Genomic DNA, 26,796 nt, shown 5'->3' with positions numbered 1-26,796 from the left:
AAGTGTCATATCATCAGTGTTGTCCCATGAAAAGATATAATAAAATATTTACAAAAATGTGAGGGGTGTACTCACTTTTGTGAGATACTGTATACATAAAAATTGCAGAGTGCAAGAAATACAAATATTAACAATACAGTACTACAACACCCCTGGGGGTGTGGTGCCCACCCTGATTAAAATGAATGAACTATTTGTGTGCTTGAAATCCTGTGGGGAAAAATGTTCTTATATCTGTTTGTTTTGGTTTATATTCATCTATAACGCCTAGCTGATAGAAGAAGTTCAAAAAGGTTGTGGCCTGGATGTGAGCAGTTGGTAGTGATTTTCTCTGTCAGTTTCATAACTCTAGAATAGTACAGGTCTTGTAAGGTGGGCAGACTGGCACCAATGATATTTTGACAGACAGGCTAGTCGTTGTAGTCTGTTTTTGTCATGTCTAGTCACTGATGTTAACCATCCATCTCTATGATTGTGTACTCAAGCTCATTTTTGAGCTTTTGTCATCAGAGTTGTCTGCCTCATGCTTCAATTATGAGCCGAGCCACATGAATTTGGATGTTTACTAAATAGTTTTTTGTTATTTTGCAGTGGACATACGTAGCAGTTCATTTTGTCACATTTGTACAATAGCCAAAGATACAGATAAGCCAGTTAGAAAATAAATGAATAGTTAAAGCCTTAATTAATTTGGCAAGGTTGTATATTGTGCTGCATTAAAAACTTTTTTTTTGTCATTTGTAACTTGCTCATCCAAATTGTGATGCAAGTTTAAAGTGATTACAACACATCATCACCTTCCTAAAGCAAATACAAATTATGTATAATTTGCATAAAGCATCTAGACCTCTTTACTTTTTTCATAGTTAACAATGTGTGTCAGAGTAAAACCAAGCCATAAGGTCAAAGGAATGGCTGCAGAGTTTAGAGACAGGGTTGTGTCAAGGCAAAAATCAGGGGAAGGCTAAAACATTTCTGCAGTATTGGTTTCCAAGATCATAATTTGTAAATGGAAACAAGTTTGAAACAATCATCACTTTTCCTGAAACTGGCACCCTGCCTAACTGAGTAATCATAGGAACCTGTTTGTCACTTTGGCTAAACTCCATAGAACCTGTGTGGAAATGGGAGGAACTTTCAGAAGGACAACCAACACTCCCACTAATCTGTTTTATGGCAGAGTGGGCAGATGATGCATGAAAACCTGCTTTGGATTTGCAAAAAGACACCCAAATGTACATCAAGACACAGGATTCTCTGGCCTGATGGAACTAAACTGAATGTTTGACCTCAGTTCTAAGTATCTCATCTAGAGGAAACCAGGCACTATTCATCACTTGCAGCCACTACCACACTTCACTGTTGAAATGGTATTGTACAGTTCATCATGTTATGGGGGATTTCAGTGGCAGGGAGGACAGAGATACTAGACAGGGTTGAGGAAAAGTTGAATAGAGCAAAGTACAGAGGTCTTATTAACAAGAACCTGCTCAAGAGTCCTCTGGACCTCAGACTGGACTGAAGGTTCACATTTAAACATTATTATGGCCCTAAGCACAAAGCAAAGGCAACAAATGAATGGCTTAAGTTCATCTCTGTGAATGTCCTTGAGTGGCCCGACTTGCACCCAATCAAACATCTCTGGAGAGACCTGAAAATAGCTCTCCACTGCCTGTTCCCATTCAGTTTGACAGTGCTTGAGGGGATCTGCAGAGAATAATAGTGAAAAAAAAAATTCCTCAAATCCAGGTGTGCAAAGCTTGTCGCATCATACCCAAAAACACTTCAGGCTGTAATCAAATGTACTTAAGTGAAGTACTGAGTAAGGGGTTGAAATATTTGTGTTAATGGGATATTAGTTTTGTTTTTTTTTTACTTTTATTTATTTGTTTTATTTTACAAAAAATTCTAAAATCTTTTTTTTTTGTCATTCTTGGGTATTGAGTGTTGCTTCATAATGGGAAAAATTAATTTAGATGATTTTAGCATACAGCTGCAAAATATTATATAAAATGTAGTGGCATGATTTTAATTATAAGTCAAAGGGGATTTTTAAATGTTGTACCTGCAATCCCATTCTGAAATCCAAGTGCTATATGATCAAAGTGGCAGACCTGGACTGAATTCTTTAATTGCATTATAAATGTTTTTCTGCAACTTGCTTGTCTTGTTAACTTCACTTGAGCAGCCTATGATTTGAAAGTCTTAGCATGCATCTGATTTATTTATTTATTTTTAAGATGCCTAACTTTTATGAATTCTACATAATTTTAATATACAGTAACCAAAAAAAATGTGTTGGAGGAGAAAGACCTGGGTCCAGAGAAAATCTGCATGCAGGCTATATTTAGCCTAGGAAGGTGCCATTTGATGATCTCCGGTATATACACACGTGGACAAAATTGTTGGTACCCTTCAGTCAATGGTCACAGAAATAACTTTAATCTGACAAAAGTAATAATAAATAAAAATTCTATGAAATTTCACCAATGAAAGTCAGACATTGATTTTCAACCATGCTTTAACAGAATTATTTAAAAAAATAAACTCATGAAAAAGGCCTGGACAAAATGATGGTACCCCTAACTTAATATTTTGTTGCACAACCTTTTGAGGCAATCACTGCAATCAAACGATTCCTGTAACTGTCAATGAGACTTCTGCACTTCTCAGCAGGTATTTTGGCCCACTTCTCATGAGCAAACTGCTCCAGTTGTCTCAGGTTTGAAGGGTGCCTTTTCCAGACGGCATGTTTCAGCTCTTTCCAAAGATGCTCAATAGGATTGAGGTCAGGGCTCATAGAAGGCCACTTTAGAATAGTCCAATGTTTTCCTCTTAGCCATTCTTGGGTGTTTTTAGCTGTGTGTTTTGGGTCATTGTCCTGTTGCAAGAACCATGACCTGCGACTGAGACCAAGCTTTCTGACACTGGCCAGCACATTTCTCTCTAGAATCCCTTGATAGTCTTGAGATTTCATTGTACCCTGCACAGATTCAAGACACCCTGTGCCAGATGCAGCAAAGCAGCCCCAGAACATAACAGAGCCTCCTCCATGTTTCACAGAAGGGACAGTGTTCTTTTCTTGATATGCTTCATTTTTCCGTCTGTGAACATAGAGCTGATGTGCCTTGGCAAAAAGTTCAATTTTTGTCTTATTTGTCCATAGGACATTCTCCCAGAATCTTTGTGGCTTGTCCACATGTAGTTTGGCAAATTCAGTCTGGCTTTTTATGATTTCTTTTCAACAATGGTGTCCTCCTTGGTCGTCTCCCATGAAGTCCACTTTGGCTCAAACAACGACGGATGGTGCGATCTGACACTGATGTTCCTTGAGCTTGAAGTTCACCTTGGATCTCTTTAGAAGTTTTTCTGGGCTCTTTTGTTACCATTCGTATTATCCGTCTCTTTGATTTGTCATCAATTTTCCTCCTGCGGCCACGTCCAGGGAGGTTGGCTACAGTCCCATGGATCTTAAATTTCTGAATAATATGTGCAACTGTAGTCACAGGAACATCAAGCTGCTTCAAGATGGTCTTATAGCCTTTACCTTTGACATGCTTGTCTATAATTTTCTTTCTAATCTCCTGAGACAACTCTTTCCTTCGCTTCCTCTGGTCCATGTTGAGTGTGGTACACACCATGTCACCAAACAACACAGTGACTACCTGGAGCCCTATATATAGGTCCACTGACTGATTACAAGATTGTAGACACCTGTGATGCTAATTAGTGGACACACCTTGGATTAACATGTCCCTTTGGTCACATCATTTTCAGTCTTTTCTAGGGGTACCATCATTTTTGTCCAGGCCTGTTTCATGAGTTTATTTTTTTAAATAATTCTGTTGAAGCATGGTTGAAAATCAATGTCTGACTTTCTTTGGTTAAATTTCATAGAATTTTTATTTATTATTACTTTTGTCAGATTAAAGTTATTTCTGTGACCATTGTGAGTTTTTCTTTCATTGACTGAAGGGTACCAACATTTTTGTCCACGTGAATGGTCTGAGATACTGATCAATAGGTCACTTTACCATTGTCTTAAGATCTTCTAGAGGTGCACAATTTGAAATTTGTTGATAAAGTCTAAAATTACTAAATTTTCTCCACATTGCAGTTAAAATACATGCAAGCTTAGATACTGATGGAAGATTAGCTGTTTTAATAGGGGTGAAGTTTTTAACAGAACTATAGTGATGAAGGAGAGCAAATGTTATGAAATATTGTTTCCCACAGCATCAGGGGTTATTAGGGTTTGGTCATTAGTTGCAGACGTGAAATATGAAGTGAATGATAAAAGCCATATCCTGTTTCTTTTTATGATTAAAAGGGCTTTGATTAATGCCAGCTGTGGCTATAATCACACAATGTGTGAATACATACGTGGGAAGATTTAGCAAACGTGCAATAAAATAAAATATTGCACCTCTTGAACCTTTGAACACCTGTGCCTTGTTTTTTTATTAAAAGCAAGTAGGTTGCTCACATTTGTTACTCTTATTAGAGCAGTATGAAATCAATTTCTTCTTCAGATTTTATGGATGTTGTGAAAAGCATAAAAAATGCCAAGAAACAGGTTTCTCAAAGAGTTTATTTTTTCTAGCAAGGGTTTGACAGCAGTTAAAAACGTGGAACTTTCAAAAAAAAAAATAATAATGAAACTAGCTGTATTAGATGTATACAAAAGAAAACCTGCATTTGTTTCTTGTCATGTCTTGAATCTAGGCTTTTCCTCTAGCCAAGAAGTGTTCTTTGTCAGCTATTCCACTGCAACACACTTCATCAGCGCATGCTTCTAACCTTTCTCTCTCTCTCTCTCTCTCTCTCTCTGTCTCTCTATTCTACTGCCTTTGGAACCCTGGATACCTAAAGACTGTAGTTACTTTAAACCTCTAGAATCCGTTCTTTGCAAGTCACGTGAACTATTTCAACAATTTGGGTGACTCTTTGGCTATTGGGATGTAAACCTTATAGCATCCTCCAGTAATTTCCAGCATTCCTCCACCTCTGTTAAGCTGTATAATATAAAAGGGAAACATGGCCCTGCTGAAGCAAGTTAGGACTCTGCTGTCTTACAGCTAGACCAACAAGTAGTAACCTCTTCTCAGCTTTCCTTGGCTTTAGTCTTAAAAAGGTAAACGGTCTTGCCTTCTATTTCTAAGGACCTTGTGCCTACTAAGTCTCTTGGTCTTGCATTCATTTTTTTCTATTCAGATTCTCTTGGATGTTTTCCATTTAGGACACAGCTTTTATAAGACAAGTCGTTTTGGCCCCAGTAGTCTCGCTGTTGGCATAAATAGGTACTCTGTCCCTGTCAGTGTAGTGCTTTCCTTCATGGGCAGGTTTCTTACACATATATTTCCCCTGCCTTGTGCCTTTCTGCTCCTATGTTATTAGCCAAATTTTCTCTATTTTTGATAATTCTGGTGTGTATTTGAGAAGGGTTATTGTTTGTTATAATAATCTTTTATTTCATTTACTGTGCTTTTTAAAAAGATAACTTTCTCCGTTGGGGCAAATAAGGCACTATTTGTGTCTCTGTCTAGGTATGATCAACAACCGATTCTTAGCAAAACATTACTGCAAACTGTAAGAGTAGTATAAAATAGGCATCATCAAAAATATCAAATTAAAAAGGAGAATTGTCAGATCAGAGCTAGTGGGCTGTTATAGTACAGTACAAACAGAAGGCAGAGAGCAAAATTCATTATTGTTTTTGTTCTAGGTTATTTTCCAAAAATGAAAATAAAAGTTTTTTTTATTTAATGTTTTAAACTGAATAACAGGTCTAGTATTTTGGATAAACTGTTTTTAGTTTAAACAAAGTTTTCTTTTTCATATCTGTCACGTTTTCATGGTCTGCTTACTACTATGGTTCAACTCCTGTTCTGTGTAGTGTTCAGCCATCAGTAAATCTTTAGAAATGCCAATATTTTTCTTGTTTCCTTGAATAGACTTTTGTTTAAGCATACTTTGTGTGTTAAGTGATTGAGCAACAATTTTTAATTTGTTTCAGATGTTCCTGACGTGATAAACCCTATCTCATTACAAACAGATGACAGTGCTTAAAGTTCTTAATGAAAAGAACATGGACTGACATTAAGGCAAACTATAATTTCTTAGGCCATGTATAGTAGGTGTGCGAATGGTGAATATTGTTAAAGAGATCCACATTTCCATTTAGATTTCAAAATAATTGATAATGATTGCTTTGTAATTCACAGCCTTTTTCTTTCCATGTTGTATCCGTTTTACATTGCAGTCTGGAAAGTAAAACTAAATCAGGGTTTCACGTGTAGCATGAACAGTGACTAATACAAAAATTCTTCTGTTTTCATAGTATTGTCCTTTTTGTAGTTTAAATGTTCTTTGCCTTACTTGCCACAAGATGAGTATCTCCTGCAGAGGAGCTGAAGTTTTTAACTTGTGTAAATCTTTTAATAAGCAGGATGATTTTTTTCAAACGTTCACCAACCAAAGGTGTTGTAGAAAGGGGTTCAGGGCCGTTTATTAGGATGTCACTGTCCTTTGAGCACATGATTAAACATTTAGTTACAAAAGGTCCCCAAGAGGTGAAGGGGCAGGTTATGGCTTAACAGATAACTTTTTCAAGCAATAAATGTATATGCAAAGTTTTAGACATTTCTGAATTTTTTTTTTGTCTGTTTGTTAAATAGTCCATCTACCTGTGACAATTTTAATGCTACATTGCAACTGCTTTAATGGGTAAAATTTTAGAAGTTAGAACTGCAGTGTTTTAAATTTCAGTAACTTTTATTAATTATAAGTTGGCTAGAAATTGTAGACTCTAATTATAATTAACCATTTTTGTTCGTTAACCATATTTAACATTTTTTCCAACGGCAAGTAGTATTTTTGTATATTATTTGGTAGGTGCCACAAAATTTTCAAAAGTTATCCTTATTTCATTTGGAGTTTTGGAAGCACCCAATTGATTGGGGTTTTTTTTTTCTTACTTTTTTTGGTCTTTGGTTGACAAATGTGTTTGATCTGTTTAATCAGCTCAAAGAAAACAGGTCTCTACAGAAATGTTAATCTAGAGTATTTATATCTGAAAACAGAAAAAATGATCATGTAGGTTTCAATACACCCATGGATTTTAGCTACTTTTTTTTATCATTTTAGAATGTTGAAAGTGGTATGAATGTGAGCATCAAATATCTGAATACCAATGACAAAAGTCATCTTGAATGTGCAAATTTCATGTAAATGTAATTTGTTTAGACTTTAAGTGGGACATTTTCAAATATCTATTGTAGTTTCTGCATTCTTCAAAGTATACCTCTTCTATGAAATTTAGTTTCTAAACTCTTCCTTATTTTACTTTTTTTTATATTTGTTTAAAGTATATAAAATGATGTTGGACAAAGCTGATCTTTTCCTTATAATGTTTTCTTTTATTGATACATTGTTATGAAAAATGTTTTCCTATGCAGGTTGTGCCTTGGACTTGCAAAGATGACTCATTACTTCAAAATCTATTGGTTTACATTAACATTTTTTCAGTACTGCTAAACATATTTTTCATTCCAGAGAGTAAACTAAGCATTTTCAATCATTTTAATATTATGTCTATAACATTATCTAAATATTTCTGATGTTTCATTTTAAATCAGTCTTTAAACTTTAATATAGCTTGGTACTTAGACATAGGACTGAGTTTTAAGTTGATATTCCCTTTCATAGGAAAAAGCAAAAATTAAAAAAAAGAGCTCTCATTCTTAAGTTTTTAAATATAGCGATATTAACTATTGTATGCAAATATTCTTTAAAACTTTATATGCAAAATAATAAATACTTATTTTATTTTGCAGGATTGGGTAACTGCCACGGACATTAGAGTCACTCTAAACCGGTTAAACACCTTTGGTGATGAAGTTTTTAATGACCCAAAGGTTTTGAAATCCTATTACTACGCCATCTCTGATTTTGCAGTGGGTGGAAGGTAGGCAGCATGTTTTAAAGAATTTGAAGTAAAAATGTACAGAGGTAAAACATGAACTGCCAGTGATGTCCAAAGACAGATTTTACCCTGTGTTTGATAAGCATTGTTTTTTTAGTGATAATAATGTTTAACTCAGAAACCTGTAAGATCAGTTCTGCCCTATTTCACATTAAACTACCTTCTAGGTACCAGACATGGGCAGAACATAATCTTATATCCAGGGGCATTTCTGTGTGATAACAAACTCTACCATTATTAAATACTTTGCTAAGCATGTTATAAAAACAATTTTAAACATGTTTGATCTCTTCCACTTTGGAGGCTGACCTTTGTATGATTTATTAACCACCTTGTTTGAATGTTGTTGGTAAACATTATCATCATTGTCTTTTAATTCACTAGTTAACGTGCTTGTGTTTCTTGATTGAGATGCATTATGGAGCAGTAAAAGCTTATGTTTTTTCTGTCTCCCTTTAAACATTATTAGCAGTTTATGTTCATTCCTGCTCTAGACTACATTTATTTTAAGACAAAGTGTGTCATAGACTAACCTTTTTATACCAAGGAAAAGAGAAATAAAAACTTTCTTGCCTTGACTGATATACATATAATGCTGTATTTTAAAAGTTTAAGAAAGTAACATGAGAGAACTAGTTGTCTTTCTAGTAAACTGATGTACACTAATTCTTTTGCTTAAGGTCCAAAGCTCATAAAAGACCCAGCTAAGCAAAAATGTTCAAGCTAGTTTTGGTTCATGCAAATATGTCTTTGAATTAACAATTGTTTACATTTTCTAATGTAATTTTGCTAGAAGCAGTATGGAATTTGAAGAGGAGGAAAGAAAATTTCTGGGTTAAGTGTTATGGTATTCTGACACATAAATACTTAAATTGTGTAATTTCTGAAGTTCAAGACATGGTGAGAGTGAGTGTGGGTTTGTGTCAATGTGCCCTGCCTTTATCCTGATGCTGCTAAAATAGGCTTTGGTCCCTGCCACTCTGAACTGAATTTTGTGGTGTTGAGAATAAATGGATGACTTGTTTATTTTTTATCATATCTTGATATCTATGTAATATGCTTATTTGGTCTTTTTATTATAAAAACCTTAAGTTTTGTTCTTTAGAATATGACTTTACCAATGTGGATAATGAAAAAAAATCAAATCCATTAAATTTCTGTCTGCCGATCTATAAATATGTAATAATCAAGGCTGCATTTAACCATTTCTACTCCTATCCCCACTCCCAATACAATTTCAGGTCAGATTTTGCTAAACATCTAATTGTGGAATAATTTACAGCACGCTTTTGTTGTTGTTGTTGTTGAAGAACCAAGCGTTTTATCAATGCCATACTGTGCTCTCTGTACATATTTACTATAGCCGAATGTAATTTGTGTTTTATGAACAAAACATGTTTAGTATTTTAAGAGATGGAAGGTTTCTCTTTTGTATAAATTCACAATAGGGATTAACAGCATCTGCTCTATGTATAAAATATAACCATAGGTTGTTTTCTGTTGGGGTATTCAAAACCAAATTAAAAATTAATATATAAATAACAGCATTTTCAAATGTAACTTTTATTTATGTATTTGAATAGGCTTATGGTTTGAAAATGTTGGGAAAAGTCAAATTTAAATATAAGAGAAAAGAAAACAATGTACAGATAAAAAGGGGGCCTGCACTTTCAGTGCTTGTTCTCCTAACTAACATTTAATATAAACAACACAGATGACAGGATTTACTTTTGTTAATATTTCACTATTTTCTTCTGATACATTCATTTTAAACTTTTTTTCTTTACTGTCACTTCAGTTGTGAATGCCAAAGATAAGTTAAATGTTTCTAACCTTTCTTTAGTTGTTCTGGATACTCTGTACATTTAAGATAATCCAGGAAAGTATCTCTCTCTCACTCTCTCAACTAGCAAAAAAAAAAAAGAAAAAGAAATAAATAAATATTTCTGTACAACAAAAGATTTTTACACATTTATCTATTCATTGTTTTAAATGTAAACTGTTATGCTGTAACAGTATATTTCCAATGTCAAAATAACCAATTTTAACTGAAGAAGAGAAACTCAAAAGTTAGTGATTGCATAAATATTTAAACCTCTATGCTTCAGCTTACACAAATGATAAATTAATCACAAACGACACAAAGGTGACAGTCGTTTGATCATAATTAAACATAATTAGGTACTATTTGTTAGTCTTTTATATCTCTCTGGATATTAAAAGCGTGCTTTGTAAGGGCCATAGTCATTGTTGGACAGTCACTACAAAAATGAAGAAAGGAGTATTCTGCTGATGTGAGAAACAAAGGCATTGGAATTCACAAAGCAGAAAATGGCTACAAAATACTGAAGAGTTTGAATATCCTGTTAAGCACTGTTGGATCCTTCATCAGAAAGTTGAAGGTTCATCACAGCACCCAGACTGTTGTTATAACAGGCTGTCCTTCTATTAACATCAGAGCAAGACATCAAGTGGTGAGAGAGGCTACCAAAAATCCAACTGTCACTCTCGGAAGATTGCTAGGCTCATTCCCTGAAACAGGAGTAAAGGTGATTACTCCACAGTTTCAAGAACTCTCCTTAAAACAAAAAAAAAAAAGGGTAGCAAGAAAGATGCCATTCCGTAAGAAGGTCTACATAAAAGCACGTATGGCATTTGCTACAAAGCATGGGAAAGACCCAGTTAGGATAAGGGAGAATGTTTCATGGTCCGAAGAGACCAAAATAGAATTTTTGGCCAGACTTCAAAGAGGTATGTGTGGCGTAAAAGTAACACTTCACATGCCTCAAGAAACACGTACCTACGGTGAAATATGATGGTGGAAGCATCATGCTATAGGGATGCTTTTCATTTGCTGGGACAATGGAAGGACATAAATATCACACAATATTGCAGTAGAAATTGTACCAGTCTGCTGTGAACCTATTGCTGAGGAGAAGATTCATCTTTTAACATTAAAATGACCCTAAGCATTAAGCCAAAGCCACGCTGGAATGGCTCAAAAACAGAAAAGTGAATATCTTATAATGGCCAAGTCAAAGCCCTGATCTTAACCCTGTTGAGAATCTGTGGCACCATTTGAAAACTGCTGTCCAGAGGCACCACCCACCAACCTGAGGATCAGGAAGAATAACTTCTGAACAGTTTGCAAAACTGGTACTGTACATACCTGCCACGAAAGAATTAAGGCTGTTATTGCAGTAAAAGGGTTCTTGGCAAAGAACTAATGTGTAGGGCTTGAATACTTTTTCAAAAGTTAGTGTTTGCATTTTTCTTCAGTTAAATATCTACAGAAAATCGTTTATTTTGGCTTTGGAAATGTATTGTTACAGCATTAAAATTCACATTAAAAATACAGATTAGATTAATGTGTACAAATTTTTTGACATGCAGAAAAGTATGCCTTTCAAGGGGATTGAATACTTTTGCACACTACTGTATATATATTATATAGTTACACTTTCATATTTATATAAGTGTCTTTTAGTATGAGCTAATTTTGTAAACCTGACACATTTATTTAACCTGCCTTCTGACAACTGGATTCCACTTTATCAACTTCCATTTTTTTCTTTCTGTAGGATACATTTTATCATGCCTGAAGTTATCTAGCTTGTTGAAAACTCAGATGATCAATTTATAAACAAAGTAACACATTCTCTTTTCCTGTAGTTTTCACAGACCCTCTGACAAAACTCCAGAATGCTTTTGCATTCCTAAAATTCCTGTCTGTATATGTAGGATTATGTATTGTGAAGAACAATAAAGGCTTGGTTCTTCAAAAGAGAAATAACGTTCATTGGGATTTCTTAAATAGATGTGTTTGAATTTGAAGTAAAATTGTCCACAAATATTTAATTTCTATTTTCGTTTTTTTTTTTTCTTTTTAACAGTTAACATAATTATGTCTTACTAATGGATTTCTTACAAAGGCCTTAACATTATTACACTGGATATACTAAAAGCAACAATTTGCAGTTCACTTCCCAAGTGGGAACATATAAACTTTTTACTCTGAAAAGAGGTTATAGCATTGCCTAAGTATTTCATGATTTTGTCCAGGATGCAACTTTCCTTATACATACTGTTTAGTTTGTTATTTTTGTTTTTTGTCTATATTGACTTTTTTTTTTTTATTATTATTAAATGTCTTACTCATGAAACTTGACAGCTCAATACTAACCGTGTGTTTAGGTCAGATATGTGGCAGTGCTGATACAAATGGGCAATTGCCAGTTTTAGCTTTTTAAATGAGTTTGGATTAGTAGAAATCTTGACTTTCCTTTTGCAAAATTTAAAATGCTAGGATATTATAACTTATAATTCACATATTATGCCTTATGTGTTCACTGAAACACTTACTGTTTAATTAAAGAAATAAAAAGAATCTAATATGCAGTAATTGAGACTTTGACATCTCTTACCGATCCATAATTAAAAATGTTTTTGGGCCTGCTTGCTCAGTATCATACTTTCTCACATATACATATAAATATGTCTCTTTAACCATAACTAACATGTTAAGATAATTAAATATTATGGTGCTATATCACAGTGCTTGGCACTGAGTATTGTGGTCTTACAGATTACCTCTGTATGGTAGATCCATCTTAAACATTGGTATCTTTGAAATGCATGGAAAAAGTAAGTGCTTTCATTTCTCATACTTCAGTAGGTATAAGTTTTCTGCTTATTAATCTTATGTTCACTTTGAAGTCTGCAATTTTTCCTGTTATATTATAAGTACAATACGCTTAAATATCAAGAATTTATCAAATGTGATTCCATTATACTTATTTTTTTATTGTAAAAAAGATTAGTGATGGACACTTATTTTGCATTTTGGAAAGATTTATTTATTAATTTATTTTATATAGTGAAAACATGGTCTAAACTATTTTCGAAATAGCTGTTGAAGTGCTTCCAGCTATTTAGGATATTTATTTGTATTAAGTATAGGCTATGTCCTATACTAACATTAAACTACACATGAAATTTTTGAAACCAGATGCTACATTTACCTCCTAGCTCTTAATCAGAATGTTCTTGTTTCTTTCTTACAAGAATGCCAATGATCAACTGAAATAATACAAAAAAGACATTTACAAGTTTTTGCTTGCTTTGGAGTTCTGTTTTCAGGGGCATTATTAAAATACCATAAAGCAACAGCTAAAAGCAAAGATGTAGAAGGACAGAAATAGACTTTCCTGCTTTGTGGAAAAGACCATGTTGGATTTAAATGTGTTTTACATAGGAATATTCCACAGTATACCAGAATGTTTATTTTGTAGTTTATTGATAGAAATCAGTTGTTACTGTATATAGCATATCCCCTATTTATAACCTCAGGGCACTATACACATTCAAATGTAATGGTTCAAATAAAGGGTAAGGAGAACATTAATGAAAAACTCAATATCGTGCAAAATAAGAGTTAAAGTATCTAAGAATATACATTATGCATGAATATTCAGCAAACTGATTAAAGGAAAAACTTTTATAAATTAGGAATATAAATTATATTGGGGGAAAAAAGATGTTTCGATATAGGCTTGACTTAAATACTGTAAGTATTTAACATGTCACTATAGTTTTCTTTGTAAAAATGCTTGGCAGACCCAGTTTGCTTATGGATAGAATAATTTTGGTAGAAGCTTCAAGGATGAAGACTGAAGCTGTATTTGAAGACCTTGGTAGGTTGGCATTAGACTGAAAGTTGGGATGGTGTTTGGAGACATGCACAGCTAGAGAATGTGGATTTTTATGGACAAAAGTGCAGACTCCTTGACTTTGAAGTCCATTCATTGATTGGTAACGCAAGGAAAAACATACAAACAACTCTGGGTCACTTCACTCCAAATGCTAGATGGCAGCAGTAAGCTTCAATTTATGTATTGAATAGTAAGAAGTCAATCGGACCTGTACCTGTGTATATACACCCCGTTATACCTACTGTACAAATGACCTTTTGAACTGCTAAGCAGTAGTAAAGGGTCATATGGGCTATTGAGTTATTTTTCACATTCTTCTCAACAAGCTGGTGAGCACTAATGTATAATCTAGAGAAAGATGTATACACGTGTGGATTCTTGTTTCACAGAGTGAAGGGCACTTGTGGCTTTGTTATTGTATGATGTGCATTTTCCCAGCGTGATTTGGATCCTCTGATTACTTTGAAGGGCTCGGTAAATACCAGTAAATGCAAAGCAGTTTAAATTAATCATGTTCATGTAAGGGAGAAACTTATTTGTGATAATTACCATTGTTTGTAGATTCTACTGCATGCTCATTCACAAAATTCAGATGGTCAGAAATGCTTTAAAGAGCATAGAACTGATGTACTTTATGCATTCCAGTCTCTAGACCATAGGCAAGTTGATCACTGCCAGAGTCCCAAATTAATCTTCAACCATTATCAAACTGTTGAATTAATTTTTTATATCTTATGTTGTCTGCATCCACAATGGAATGGGTTAAAGGGTAGGGTATATGTTTTTTGGCTGCATATTGTGGCCTAAGTCCTGTTAAGATGATTTATGTAATATTTTACAGTATGTATGTAGTGGTGTGTATATGTATAAATTAGGTTTTTTATTATCACAATAGTAGTAAAACTCATGATGTTCAAATAATGGCGAATCATTTTTCATTTGAGGTTTCTTTATTTTGAGGCAAGCTGTAGTTATTTGTTTATTGTGGTACTTATGGTTATTTTTTGCACATTAGTTCACTTTTTGCTTTTTAGATTTTGTTATAAGAACTTTGAATTGATGTATGTAATTCATTCAACAATAAACCAAAGGAAGGAAACACAATGCAATTTGGCATGAGAGCACTAATAATACTGAGAACCTTAGTGATTCAATGAATGGATTTAGGCTTTTCTTTAAGTCAATCTCGTATATCATGATTCTTCTCAGGCACACTACAAGTTCAAGTTCACCACATCAGCAATGAGTTCCAATTTTTTTTTTTTTTAAATTAAAGAGTCAGAAAGGCAGACAGTTCTGAGCATTGTAAATTATTTGTAAATATGCTAATAAACCAAGATCTACTTAATCTCTTTACATTTTTCAATTTTGTGGCCAAAACTTAAAAAAAAAAAAAAAAAAGAATGGTACCTAGAGTGGAATATTGAGCAGAGAAACTAACAAGTCAAACATTTTACAAAATAAATAGCTAAAATCTACCTACTCAAATCATTTAAAATACAAGAACGCCATGTGTAAACACTAAGCCTTTAAAGCATTCATGGTTCTCCAGGTGCTCATATTTTAGGAACAGATTTTTATTAAAGCTGAATCTGGTATTTAGACATGGCACATCCATAATTTGGATTTTCATATTTTCACACTTTATGTACAATAAACTAGATCAGGAGTCTGGGTTCTGGTATTCTCCATGAAAACTCAGTATTACTCATTCTCTAAAGCAGTATGTGTGTGATGTGCACACACTAAAACTATATATATGCTATGTCTAACTTGTATAAGGTAAATTTGTTATCTAAACCGCACAGGCAGTTTAAGGAACATGCTCGCAATATTGCATTTGATAGTGTTGGGGTTTAAATTTATAGCTTTTGGCTACTAGGCCTTATGGACTGAATGGCCTTTGCTTGGTTTAACATTTTATTTTTAGTGTAGTTTGAATTTTTTTAAAACTAATATTCTGTTTAAGAAGGGCAGTGGTTTTAACTTTGATATTTTTGTCCAACAACTATTATTTTAATAGGGTAAAAAAAAAGTAGTAGGTTTATGATTGAAAACTGTAGAATGATTTTATAAGGCATCTTTTTTTAAACAGCTGTTAACTTTGGAACGCCCCATAATGGTGCCAGTATTACTAAATGATCTTCCAGTTTTAGAAGAGGTGTTAGCAGCTTGTGTAATGTGACCACAGTTTTTTTTTCCTCCTGCTTGATAAAATGTCCCGTGAAGAAAATATGAGACTTCTCTGACAGCACAGAAACAGAAAACAGACCGAGTAAATCGGATAATTAGACACACAATCTGGACATCTTGGACATTTCAAAAAAGCAGACAGCACATTTACAGAGAAACTTGGCAAATGTAAAATTCCTCCTGTCTTTGCATATTTTGTAGTAGTTTTAGTTTATAAAGCTGTTATTAATTTTGATTATATTAAATTGAAACTTAGATATAAGTGTAGCAGTTAGCATGTGCTGGTGGTAGCCATTCTTGGTAGTCTGTTTGTTGTGTACTTCTGCTGGTGCCATTAGGCAGATTTGTTGATTTGGGTTTGTATTAAAATCTGAATCTCCTGTGGCTTTTCATTATGAGCTCTCTTAACGGGAGTCATTATCACCTCCTTTTGTTCTGTCAGGTCAAATTAATAATAAGAGCACCATTGCTTTTTGCAATTCAAAATTAGTGCACCTATGTTGAATGCCACCATCATGAGGTGTTAGATTGGTTTAGAAATGTGACATTCAGCAAGTCGTCTAATTGTTCCCACCCAGTTTTAAGCAAAATTCACTCATGGTTGTCACCAGACAGTGGGAGTAAATGTAGCGTAATAGGATAAACTACTGTAGGTTTGCATTAAATGCTATTTTTTTTCTTTTTTTCCTTGTGTGGCATTTGTCAGAACTTGAAATTTGGATTTGGTGGCTTATAGTACATTATGTTAGCCTTTGTTCTCGCTTGTATACTGCATAATGCACCCTAAAGCAGAGCACCTGAATATTTATCCATGTCTTATAGTTCAATTCAATTAGTACTTTATTTCCCTTACATCTGTGGTTTTCATTATAATAGTATTTATTGGTCTTTGTGTACATTTTTACAAAGTTAATCCATTAGGCCCCTTTGAAATGGTTTACTCCTACTTTCATTGTTTGATCTCAGTAATACTTAAACACATTGAAATAACCAGTATTTTTTTTTATTGTTTTAGGTAAACAAATGAAATGTGTTTTCCTTAAATATGTCATGTCAATTAATATCATTGGTAAGCATCAATTACTAATCCTATTAACAGCGAGACAGAGCTTGTACAATATAATACTTTGATAAACACATTTCTGAAGGATACAAAATATTGTCTACTCATCATTATTGGCAAAATCCCCAAAAATTTTGAAATATTTTTTGTGAATATCGCACACGCCTAGGAGTAAGACTGGTAAAGTACTATGCAATAAATAGGTAAGTGAATAGATAATAGTAATTTGAAATAGATCATAATAAAATACTAGGGGGCTTTGCCCCCTGCTCGCTTCGCTCACCAATCCCCTGGCCTGCACTATGCACAAGCCATTTCGTGTTCCTGCAGCTCACATATGTAGATTTCACTTTCGCAATCTTTACTATAATTTTTTTTGAAACTTTCGAATTTTAGTACTTTCATAATCTCTAACCTGCTCTGCATGTGTATCGTGCCAATGTTTTTGAACCTCTTTATGATGTTCTACTTTATCTTCTGCTCTTTGTCTTTTATTTCCGAAACCTGCTTGGAGCTGAGAGTGCAGGAACTGGGTCTGACAATAGCATTCACACGAATGAGAAGTGAGTGGACCGTGGGCGTGCCAGCCACTTTGCGTCTCTGCCGCTCACGTATGTGGATTTCAATTTCACCAAACATTAAATCTTTTAATTCTCACAGATACTCCTGTTCATTGGGAAGAAACACTACTTTTGCCTGATGTCAACACGAATTAGACAATCTACAAGGCTCTGACTTAGTTTAAAGTGAACAATATCTAAAAACTTCTGTCATATTACACAATACAGGGCTCGCAAAATTTCAAAATCCTTGGTAGCCCTTCGGGCAGGCACTCTTCAGTTTTTGGTAGCCCAAAATAAATTTAAGTAGCCCGAATAAAAAAGATTATTTTTTAATGTATAATATTGTAAAGGAAACAAAACATCAATCAAAAAATTGTTAAAACACAAATTACAACAACTGTATAAAAATTACAATCACCAACTCAAATATTTGGTTCTAATTGAACAGAAATTTCTATGAACTTGTAATAACTGTGTAGAACATGAATCAGTCTGTGTCAGATTCTGAATCTGAAATTTCCACTGAAGTCACGGATCAGAAAATGCCACTTGACGTTGAGGGCATAGCATCTCCTTCATCCGCTTTCTCTTACTGTGCGTCGGCCTCCATGTCCTCCTTGTCGGGGTTTTATGATCCAGGTGTCTTGAACCTTTTCCAGAAAACATCCAGAAATGAATTGACTTGTCAGGCAAAAAAGATTCAACTGTTTCCCCATTAATGGAGAGTTGCATGCAGTCATTCAGTGTTTCAGGGTGTAGAGAGGTACGATATGTTGTCTTCACTCGGTTCATGCAAGAAAATCCTCTCTCACAGATGGCTGTTGATGGACTAAGTGTCAGCATTAATTTCACCAGCAACCAGATATGAGAGAGGTGTTCTGGACTCTTAGAGAGGAGATCTCTGTACAGTACAAGCAATCTATATTGCTACCCCGGTGTTCTGCAAGCCACATTTTTAGATCCATCCATTCCACGTGGAATTTTCTCTTTCTCTTCCTCATCTAGCAAACTGGCAAAATGTGTGACAAGATAATCCACCTCTTCATCCCCATAATTTGCCAGCTCTTCTCTGAGGTAGGGAAGAGTGGAAGGGTCAAAAACCTTGAAACAAGAGAGAGGCTTTTCACGCAGATTTTTAAATCTGCTGTCCATATACTTGACTGTGTTGTCAATAATCTTCTGAATCTCTGCACCAAAGGTGTCTTTGTCTGTGCCCTCACCTCTTCTAGCAGGTCACTGACTTTTTGTGAGCGGAGTTCCACAGTAGCAAATGCTACCAACCTCGTTCGCTGTGAACTTTGTGTCCAAGGTTTTCTGGTATTCTCCTGGTTTTGTTTTTAGGCTGAGTAAGCGTGATGTGGTGCTCTGAACTTTTGTTCGTGTGATGTTTAGGTTATCATGCTGAAAATCAGTACAGCACTTGGATAAGATGGTACTGTAGTCCAACATGAAATGCAGGAAGCGAACAAATTTCTCAGTCTTCATCTCCTGCTCCACCCCTTAGCCTTGGCTGCATCCTCGGACTTGACATCACTTCCTCCTGCCATGTTCTCCATATGAACAACAGTGGGAGTGTAATTTTTTTCCACAGCCTTCAGATATCTCAGCCGGCTTGGAAACCACCATGTGCTCCTCAGGCCACTGAAATGTGCCAGTTTTTCATTTAGCAGTTCACTTATTTTTGTCAGTTCTCTTCGCTTCTTTGTGGAATAGTAGTACATCTTAAAGATGGTTTTCAGTGTATCTTCAAATTTCACCACGTACTCGCAGCCTTTCATGCTATGCAGCACAGCTAGCTCTAATTTTTGTGCCACACAGTGGATTGTTATGATGTGGGGTATCCTCTGTTTCATTCTCCCAGCAACTCCTGTTTTCTCACTACTTTCTTTTTCCGTATGTCTTCTCTGATACCCATGGTGTTCACTGCTTCATCAATAGCCTCTAAAATACCTGCAGCATTTGCACTCTTGACTGGCTGACATTTGATCATGTATGTGGATATGTCACCATTATCTCTCACATACCTGACATGAACCAACTCCTATTATACCAGTGTCTGTACTGCCATCTGCAAGAATGAATAAGAACCTGCTTTCTTGAATTTACTTTTCGATCTTGTCTCTTGAAGTTTGTGCTATTGCTCCAATAAGCTCTCTGCAAGCATGGTCATTGAGATAAGTGGAACCAAGATCTGGGCCATTTGCTATTTGAAGTTTGCAAAGACTGCTAAATTTTGCCAATTGTAGTTCACTCTTTGCAACATAGTACGCTGTTCTAAACAGCTTTTTCAGGACTTCTTGTTGTGCTTGGTTTATTTTAACTATGTTTTTTGCAATTGGTGTTTGTTCTGGGAAAGATGCGGCAGACTGAGCACCAATGCATTTCTTGTGATGCAGAGATTTCTCATGGGTTCTGATTGGGTCTTTCCTAAAATTACTGGTCTCAGTAACAGGCAGTAAAAGGCACTTGTCAAGTCAGAAATCTAGGGTAACTCACGACACACCTGGCAGAACATTGTTATTTAGCTTGTCATATTCCAGCCATAGAAATTCTTTTGTCCATGAAACCAAAAATTTGTGCTTTCTTTTTGCCTCATAGTCTGATTTGTCACAACTTTTCCGCTTTGTGGTAGGCTTTTCTTTGGCTGTCCCTTCTTCACCCTGACCGGTCTTATTTGGCTCAGCAGAACTAAAATACCTGCATAAATCCATCTAATTTTACACACGCACACACATAACGGTCAGCGATTTTTTTTAAATTCTCTGCGCAATCAACCTCTATCACATGTTTAAGCTTGCTGCAGGATATTTCACTTGTCACATTTGAACAGTTAGCTAATGATTGATAAGACGATGTCAGAGGAATTGACATAGACGGTATTGACGGTAGATCAGAAAGGTAGTGCAGGTAGATCATGCTGCATTCAAAAACGTTTTTTTTTTTCTATGTTAGTCTATCATCTATCCTTCATATGGCATTTGCCACTTGACTGACATTCAGGGCTGCCAGTTTAAGATCTCTTCTCTTCTAACTCATGGGTCATCATGCATGCACGATCAAATGCGTGAGCTACTGCAAAACTCTTAACGATGTAAGTGACCTAGTTAACCTTCCAATTTATATCTACTAAAGAAGGAATACAAAAAAAATTAGGCTGGACATGAAGAATGGGAAGATGACTTTTTTTCTCACAATATCACAATCGAGGTGCGTTTGTCTGATCTGTAAATCTATCATTGCTTTTCCAAAGAAAGTAAAATGTGTAAAGGCACTTTTGAACTATTCATAAAAACTACGACACTGACTTCCCATCCAAAAATCGAGCTGAGAAAGAGAAAGGTGAGGGAACTGAAATCGCAGTTAATCAGACAGCCATCATTTTTCACTCAGCTGAATTCAAAAGTAAAGGCAGACACCAAAGCATCGTTCTGGGTGAGTCACTCGATCATTAAGCATAAAAAGTCCTTCCAAGATGGAGAGATGATTAAAGAGGCCATCGTTGAGGCAGATGGCTGGGAGGAAATTCCTGCAGTGATTTCGAGACCTCTGGCCGGAGATAAAGGAGTTTCTCCTTGTCAATAAACATGCAGAATACAAGCAACTTAATGATGATCAGTGACTGCTAGACTTGGCATTTCTTTGCCGATCTGACCAACATTTTGAATGAGCTTAATTTACAGCTGCAAAGAAAAGACAAAACCATGGTCAATATGATTAGCTTGGTTAATGCTTTCAAATGAAAAATGCAACATCTGTCCTCAAAGCTGCAGTGCCATCATTTGGGGAACATCTAAAACCTTGCGTCAGAGCTGGAGATCCAATGGAAGGAGTGTGCGCTACACACAGCAGATTGAAAATTGTCTGTCAGACTTTGACAGACGGTTTCAAGACTTTGCTTTACTCAAGCCAATCGTTCCATTTATGTGCCATCCTTTTAGAGAAGATGTTGAGTGTGATTCACTCACATTAACAATTGCAACACTGTTTCATCTAAAACTCATCTACAGTGTAGGATGAGATTTTGACACTACAGGCTGACATTCAGCTGATTCCAGGGCTCATGGACAGTTTTGGAACTTACTCACAGAGGAAAAGTACCCGAACATGAGGAAATGTGCTGCCTCCTTGACTGTATTATTCAGCTCTACTTATTTATGCGAGTCAGCCTTTTCCCACATGAAGATTTTTAAGTGCAAATACCAATCCACCATGACTGATGATCATTAGGAAGCATGCTTGAGCTACCAGCAGCTACTGTCTGGACTATGCAACCCTTGCTGACTCCATTCAGTGCAAGTCATCAGAGAGTAAAGTAGTAATCATAAATAGGTCTAAAATGTTCAAAAGCAGAGGAGTCGAGATTATTTTTCTTGAGTAGGGGTTTAACTACAGCAGTCTTAAGACAGTCTAGGAAGACCTCCGTATCTAATGACGAGATTACTATGTCATGAATACTATCAATTAGAATGCCTAATACTTCTTTGAAAAAACTTGTTGGTATTGGGTCAAATCGGGTAAATCTGTCCTGGTGAAAGATTTGTTTATAACGGAGTACTGGGGCTTAAGAGGATGCACAGTGTTGAGGAGAGATACTATATTATTTCTAATATCATTAATTTTTTGATTGAAAACTACAGCAATAGCCTCACAAGTTTCACTGGAAGTATTCTGGAGGCATTCCATTGAGTGACCTGGGTTTAGCAGATGATCAATCGTAAGGAACAGCACAAGCAGCACAGAGTTCAAAGTCCGAACAGCCAATGGGTAGAAGTGGTTGCACAGCCTGGTAGAAATGTTTCAGATGCTGCAGTACCATTTGCCAGATGGAAGTGGGACAAAGACTGTGGGAGGGGTGAAGGTGTTTCTTAGAAATGCTATAGGCTTTATGGATGCAGCACCTTCTAAAGGTGTTTTAATGGAGGTCAGAGAGGTCTCATTTTCTGCTGTGTGAACTGTCTGTTATAAGAGCTTATGGCCAGAGACACTGCAGTTAGACTAAACTAGACAATGATGCAGCTGGTCATAACACTCCCAATAATGCCCATGTAGAATGTGGTGTGAATGGGTGGAGCTAAGCTTGCTTTTTTCAGCCGCCGAAGAAAGTGGAGATGCTGCTGCATCTTCTTAGTTATGGATGTGGGGTTAATTGACCATGTATGTTCATCTGAAAGGTTTACTGTGTTCTCACTTATTATTTTTAGTGTGTGTCCTTGGTAATAGGTCATTACATGTTTTTATTATGTAAATATGTTAAAGTGATTAATCATTGCCTGGCATTCTACCCTTGATTTTGCAGCCCATAAAGAGTGTGCCATACCATTAAACATGGCAGCTCCGCACAGGTGAAAAAATATTACCAATTTTAAGACAAAATATCCTGCAAAATGTTATTTTTTTTCTACCATATTTCAGGGTTTATGTTCTGGCACAAATTGACATTTAAATACAGTGCACAAAGACTCTTCTCAGCATCATAATCTTATATGTTCTGTTTTTTTATGATTTTCTTCCCATATTAATTCACGCTATATTGACTTTTGTGATGAGAGTGGGTTTGTACATGGCAGTGCCTTGCAATGGACATGTGCCCATTCAAACATTTGTAACCTTTAAGTGATTATTGTATAGGAAAGGCATATTTTCAGTAAACATTGAAAGCTAATGCCAGCTTCTCTCTTTCCCACAGATGCAAGTGTAATGGCCATGCCAGTGAGTGTGTGAAAAATGAACATCAGAGATTAGTATGTAACTGCAAACACAACACATTTGGCAGCGACTGTGAAAAATGCAAGCCTTTCTACAACGACCGGCCCTGGAGAAGGGCAACTGCTGAGAATGCCAACGAATGTCTACGTAAGTTTTTCTCAAATCACAATTAAACAGTAGGAACTCCCTAGGCTATTGTTAAGAATAATTGATGATAAATTGTATTTTCATCTCGAGTAAGTTTGTTATGCAATCTTGCAACATACAGTTGTGTGAAAAACTATTTGCCCCCTTCCTGATTTCTTATTCTTTTGCATGTTTGTCACACAAAATGTTTCTGATCATCAAACACATTTAACCATTAGTCAAATATAACACAAGTAAACACAAAATGCAGTTTTTAAATGATGGTTTTATTATTTAGGGAGAAAAAAAATCCAAACCTACATGGCCCTGTGTGAAAAAGTAATTACCCCCTTGTTAAGAAATAACCTAACTGTGGTGTATCACACCTGAGTTCAATTTCCGTAGCCACCCCCAGGCCTGATTTCTGCCACACCTGTTTCAATCAAGAAATCACTTAAATAGGAGCTGCCTGACACAGAGAAGTAGACCAAAAGCACCTCAAAAGCTAGACATCATGCCAAGATCCAAAGAAATTCAGGAACAAATGAGAACAGAAGTAATTGAGATCTGTCAGTCTGGTAAAGGTTATAAAGCCATTTCTAAAGCTTTGGGACTCCAGCGAACCACAGTGAGAGCCATTATCCACAAATGGCAAAAACATGGAACAGTGGTAAACCTTCCCAGGAGTGGCCGGCCAACCTTAATTACCCCAAGAGCGCAGAGACGACTCATCCGAGAGGTCACAAAAGACCCCAGGACAACGTCTAAAGAACTGCAGGCCTCACTTGCCTCAATTAAGGTTAGTGTTCACGACTCCACCATAAGAAAGAGACTGGGCAAAAACGGCCTGCATGGCAGATTTCCAAGACGCAAAACCACTGTTAAGCAAAAGAACATTAGGGCTCGTCTCAATTTTGCTAAGAAACATCTCAATGATTGCCAAAACTTTTGGGAAAATACCTTGTGGACTGATGAGACAAAAGTTGAACTTTTGGAAGGCAAATGTCCCATTACATCTGGCATAAAAGGAACACAGCATTTCAAAAAAAGAACATCATACCAACAGTAAAATATGGTGGTGGTAGTGTGATGGTCTGGGGTTGTTTTGCTGCTTCAGGACCTGGAAGGCTTGCTGTGATAGATGGAACCATGAATTCTACTGTCTACCAAAAAATCCTGACGGAGAATGTCCGGCCATCTGTTCGTCAACTCAAGCTGAAGCGATCTTGGGTGCTGCAACAGGACAATGACCCAAAACACACCAGCAAATCCACCTCTGAATGGCTGAAGAAAAACAAAATGAAGACTTTGGAGTGGCCTAGTCAAAGTCCTGACCTGAATCCAATTGAGATGCTATGGCATGACCATAAAAAGGCGGTTCATGCTAGAAAACCCTCAAATAAAGCTGAATTACAACAATTCTGCAAAGATGAGTGGGCCAAAATTCCTCAAGAGCGCTGTAAAAGACTCATTGCAAGTTATCGCAAACGCTTGATTGCAGTTATTGCTGCTAAGGGTTGCCCAACCAGTTATTAGGTTCAGGGGGCAGTTACTTTTTCACACAGGGCCATGTAGGTTTGGATTTTTTTTTCTCCCTAAATAATAAAAACCATCATTTAAAAAGTGCATTTTGTGTTTACTTGTGTTATATTTGACTAATGGTTAAATGTGTTTGATGATCAGAAACATTTTGTGTGACAAACATGCTAAAGAATAAGAAATCAGGAAGGGGGCAAATAGTTTTTCACACCACTGTACACTCTATACAAACTTACTTTCTTTAATATTACATAATAATTAAATCACCGTGGAGGTTTTGGCATCCTGCTGAGTATGGTACTTAACTTGATTATTATAATTTGTGGTAATTTTTGTTTTATTTATTTATATATATTCATATTTTACAGCTGTTCTTTCTTTTTTGTTTGAGGTCAGGCTGATTAAGTGACTTGCAGAGGTAGAAACTGAACTGGCAACCTTATGATTTAAAATCCATTCAGGATGTTCATTAGTGTTAGGTGATTGTATATCTTCTTACTTTCTATTCAATATTATCAGATGCTGTAAAATGGGTGTGTTCTGATATCTGATAACTTTGAAAGGTTAAATTAAGAATATCCATTTTTTAAAACACCGTTAATTCACAGTATTTTTTCTTATTCAAAAATTCAGTCCTACCCATATTTTCACCTACTTTAGCTGGTAGATTGTCATCAGCTAATGTTGGTATCCACCACTCCCATCCCATCTGAGGTTTGTATATGTTCCTAGTCTTAAACCTGTAAAGCTCATTTTCAAAGCTTATACTACTATCTCATACCAACCAACAAAACTAAATAAAACTTTCCTCATTATAGTAAAGTATAGGTTTGCGTACTTTGTTGTTATTAGAGCAGTTAAGGTGAGAATTTTGTGAACAGTTCAGTATTTGTTTGATTACATAATATTTGCCTAAATAACATACCATACTTTTGAAACACAGTATTACATTTAGAGTTGGTCAGTATTTTAGGTCATTGACTATATTGGAAATTTGGTCCAAATGTAAGTAGCCACAGCTATTAAATTAATGGTGATAACATTTTATATTATTTTTTGAAAAAGCAGCTGCTTAAACCAATTTATACTAATGCAAAGAATTGAAACCTGGCAAACAATACATCCCTCTGGGATTACCTGATACCTGAGTTGCTATATAAAAGCTTCCATATAGATCTGAGAAATTCAGTTTGGGAGAATTAGGGCAGTGGCTTTCAAATTCGTGAGGCTGATATTCTTCTTCTTTTTTTTTTTTTTAAATTTAAATTTCCTCACAGTTTTTAAATAAGCATAACCAATTACACTACATAAAAGTAGTGACATTTTATCGCGTGTATGTTATATAGTCTGCTGTAGTTAAATATTTGCTTTAATAGGCCTACCATTGTTCAAAATTATGTAGTGTGACTTTTGTTAACAGTAACCAAAATCCAAGATAAAGCTGCAGTTCACAGCATTGTATTTATATTAGTGACCAGGGGGTACAATACCTTGAGAGGTAGCCTGATTAATTCAAACAATAAATATGCCACAAATGGAGCACTCTATAAGGTGAAGTAATTATGTTCCTTTTAACACACTTCAACCTTTTTGGGTTTCATTTTCACTTGTGACCAGCCCTCACTAAGAGCTGGACAAAATGTATAGGATAATGTTACATACTTTGTGTTATAGGCAAAATGAGCAACTATGCCTTAAACCATTGAATATCTTGAAACTCACTATGTAAAATGTGTTTTGATAAAGACGAGTATATTCCTGGGAATGTTTTGATACTTGCTTATATTCCTACAAAATAGAATTTAGTGGGTTTGAAAATTTGTTTGAAAGTTTACTATGTACTTGGAGGTACATATGCATCAGTTTAGATTGATATAATTTTACTTATTATAAAGAGAGTCTTAACAAACA

The 26,796-nt window shown here is 35.5% G+C and overlaps 1 protein-coding gene across 1 annotated transcript in view; it reads left to right on the top strand.

The window, feature by feature from the left end:
• Positions 1–26,796, top strand: part of lamc1 (laminin, gamma 1) — a 183,489-nt gene that overhangs the window by 115,287 nt on the left and 41,406 nt on the right. Inside the window, exons 3-4 of the mRNA XM_039735981.1 lie at positions 7,836–7,966; positions 23,201–23,367. Coding sequence (XP_039591915.1) covers positions 7,836–7,966; positions 23,201–23,367 — 298 coding nt within the window. The remainder of the gene's footprint in view (positions 1–7,835; positions 7,967–23,200; positions 23,368–26,796) is intronic.

The sequence above is a fragment of the Polypterus senegalus genome, chromosome 14, assembly GCF_016835505.1.
Source record: "Polypterus senegalus isolate Bchr_013 chromosome 14, ASM1683550v1, whole genome shotgun sequence".
Classification (NCBI taxonomy): Eukaryota; Metazoa; Chordata; class Cladistia; order Polypteriformes; family Polypteridae; genus Polypterus; species Polypterus senegalus.
The sequence above is the reverse complement of the archived record's forward strand: the minus strand, read 5'-3'. Positions and strand labels throughout refer to the sequence as shown.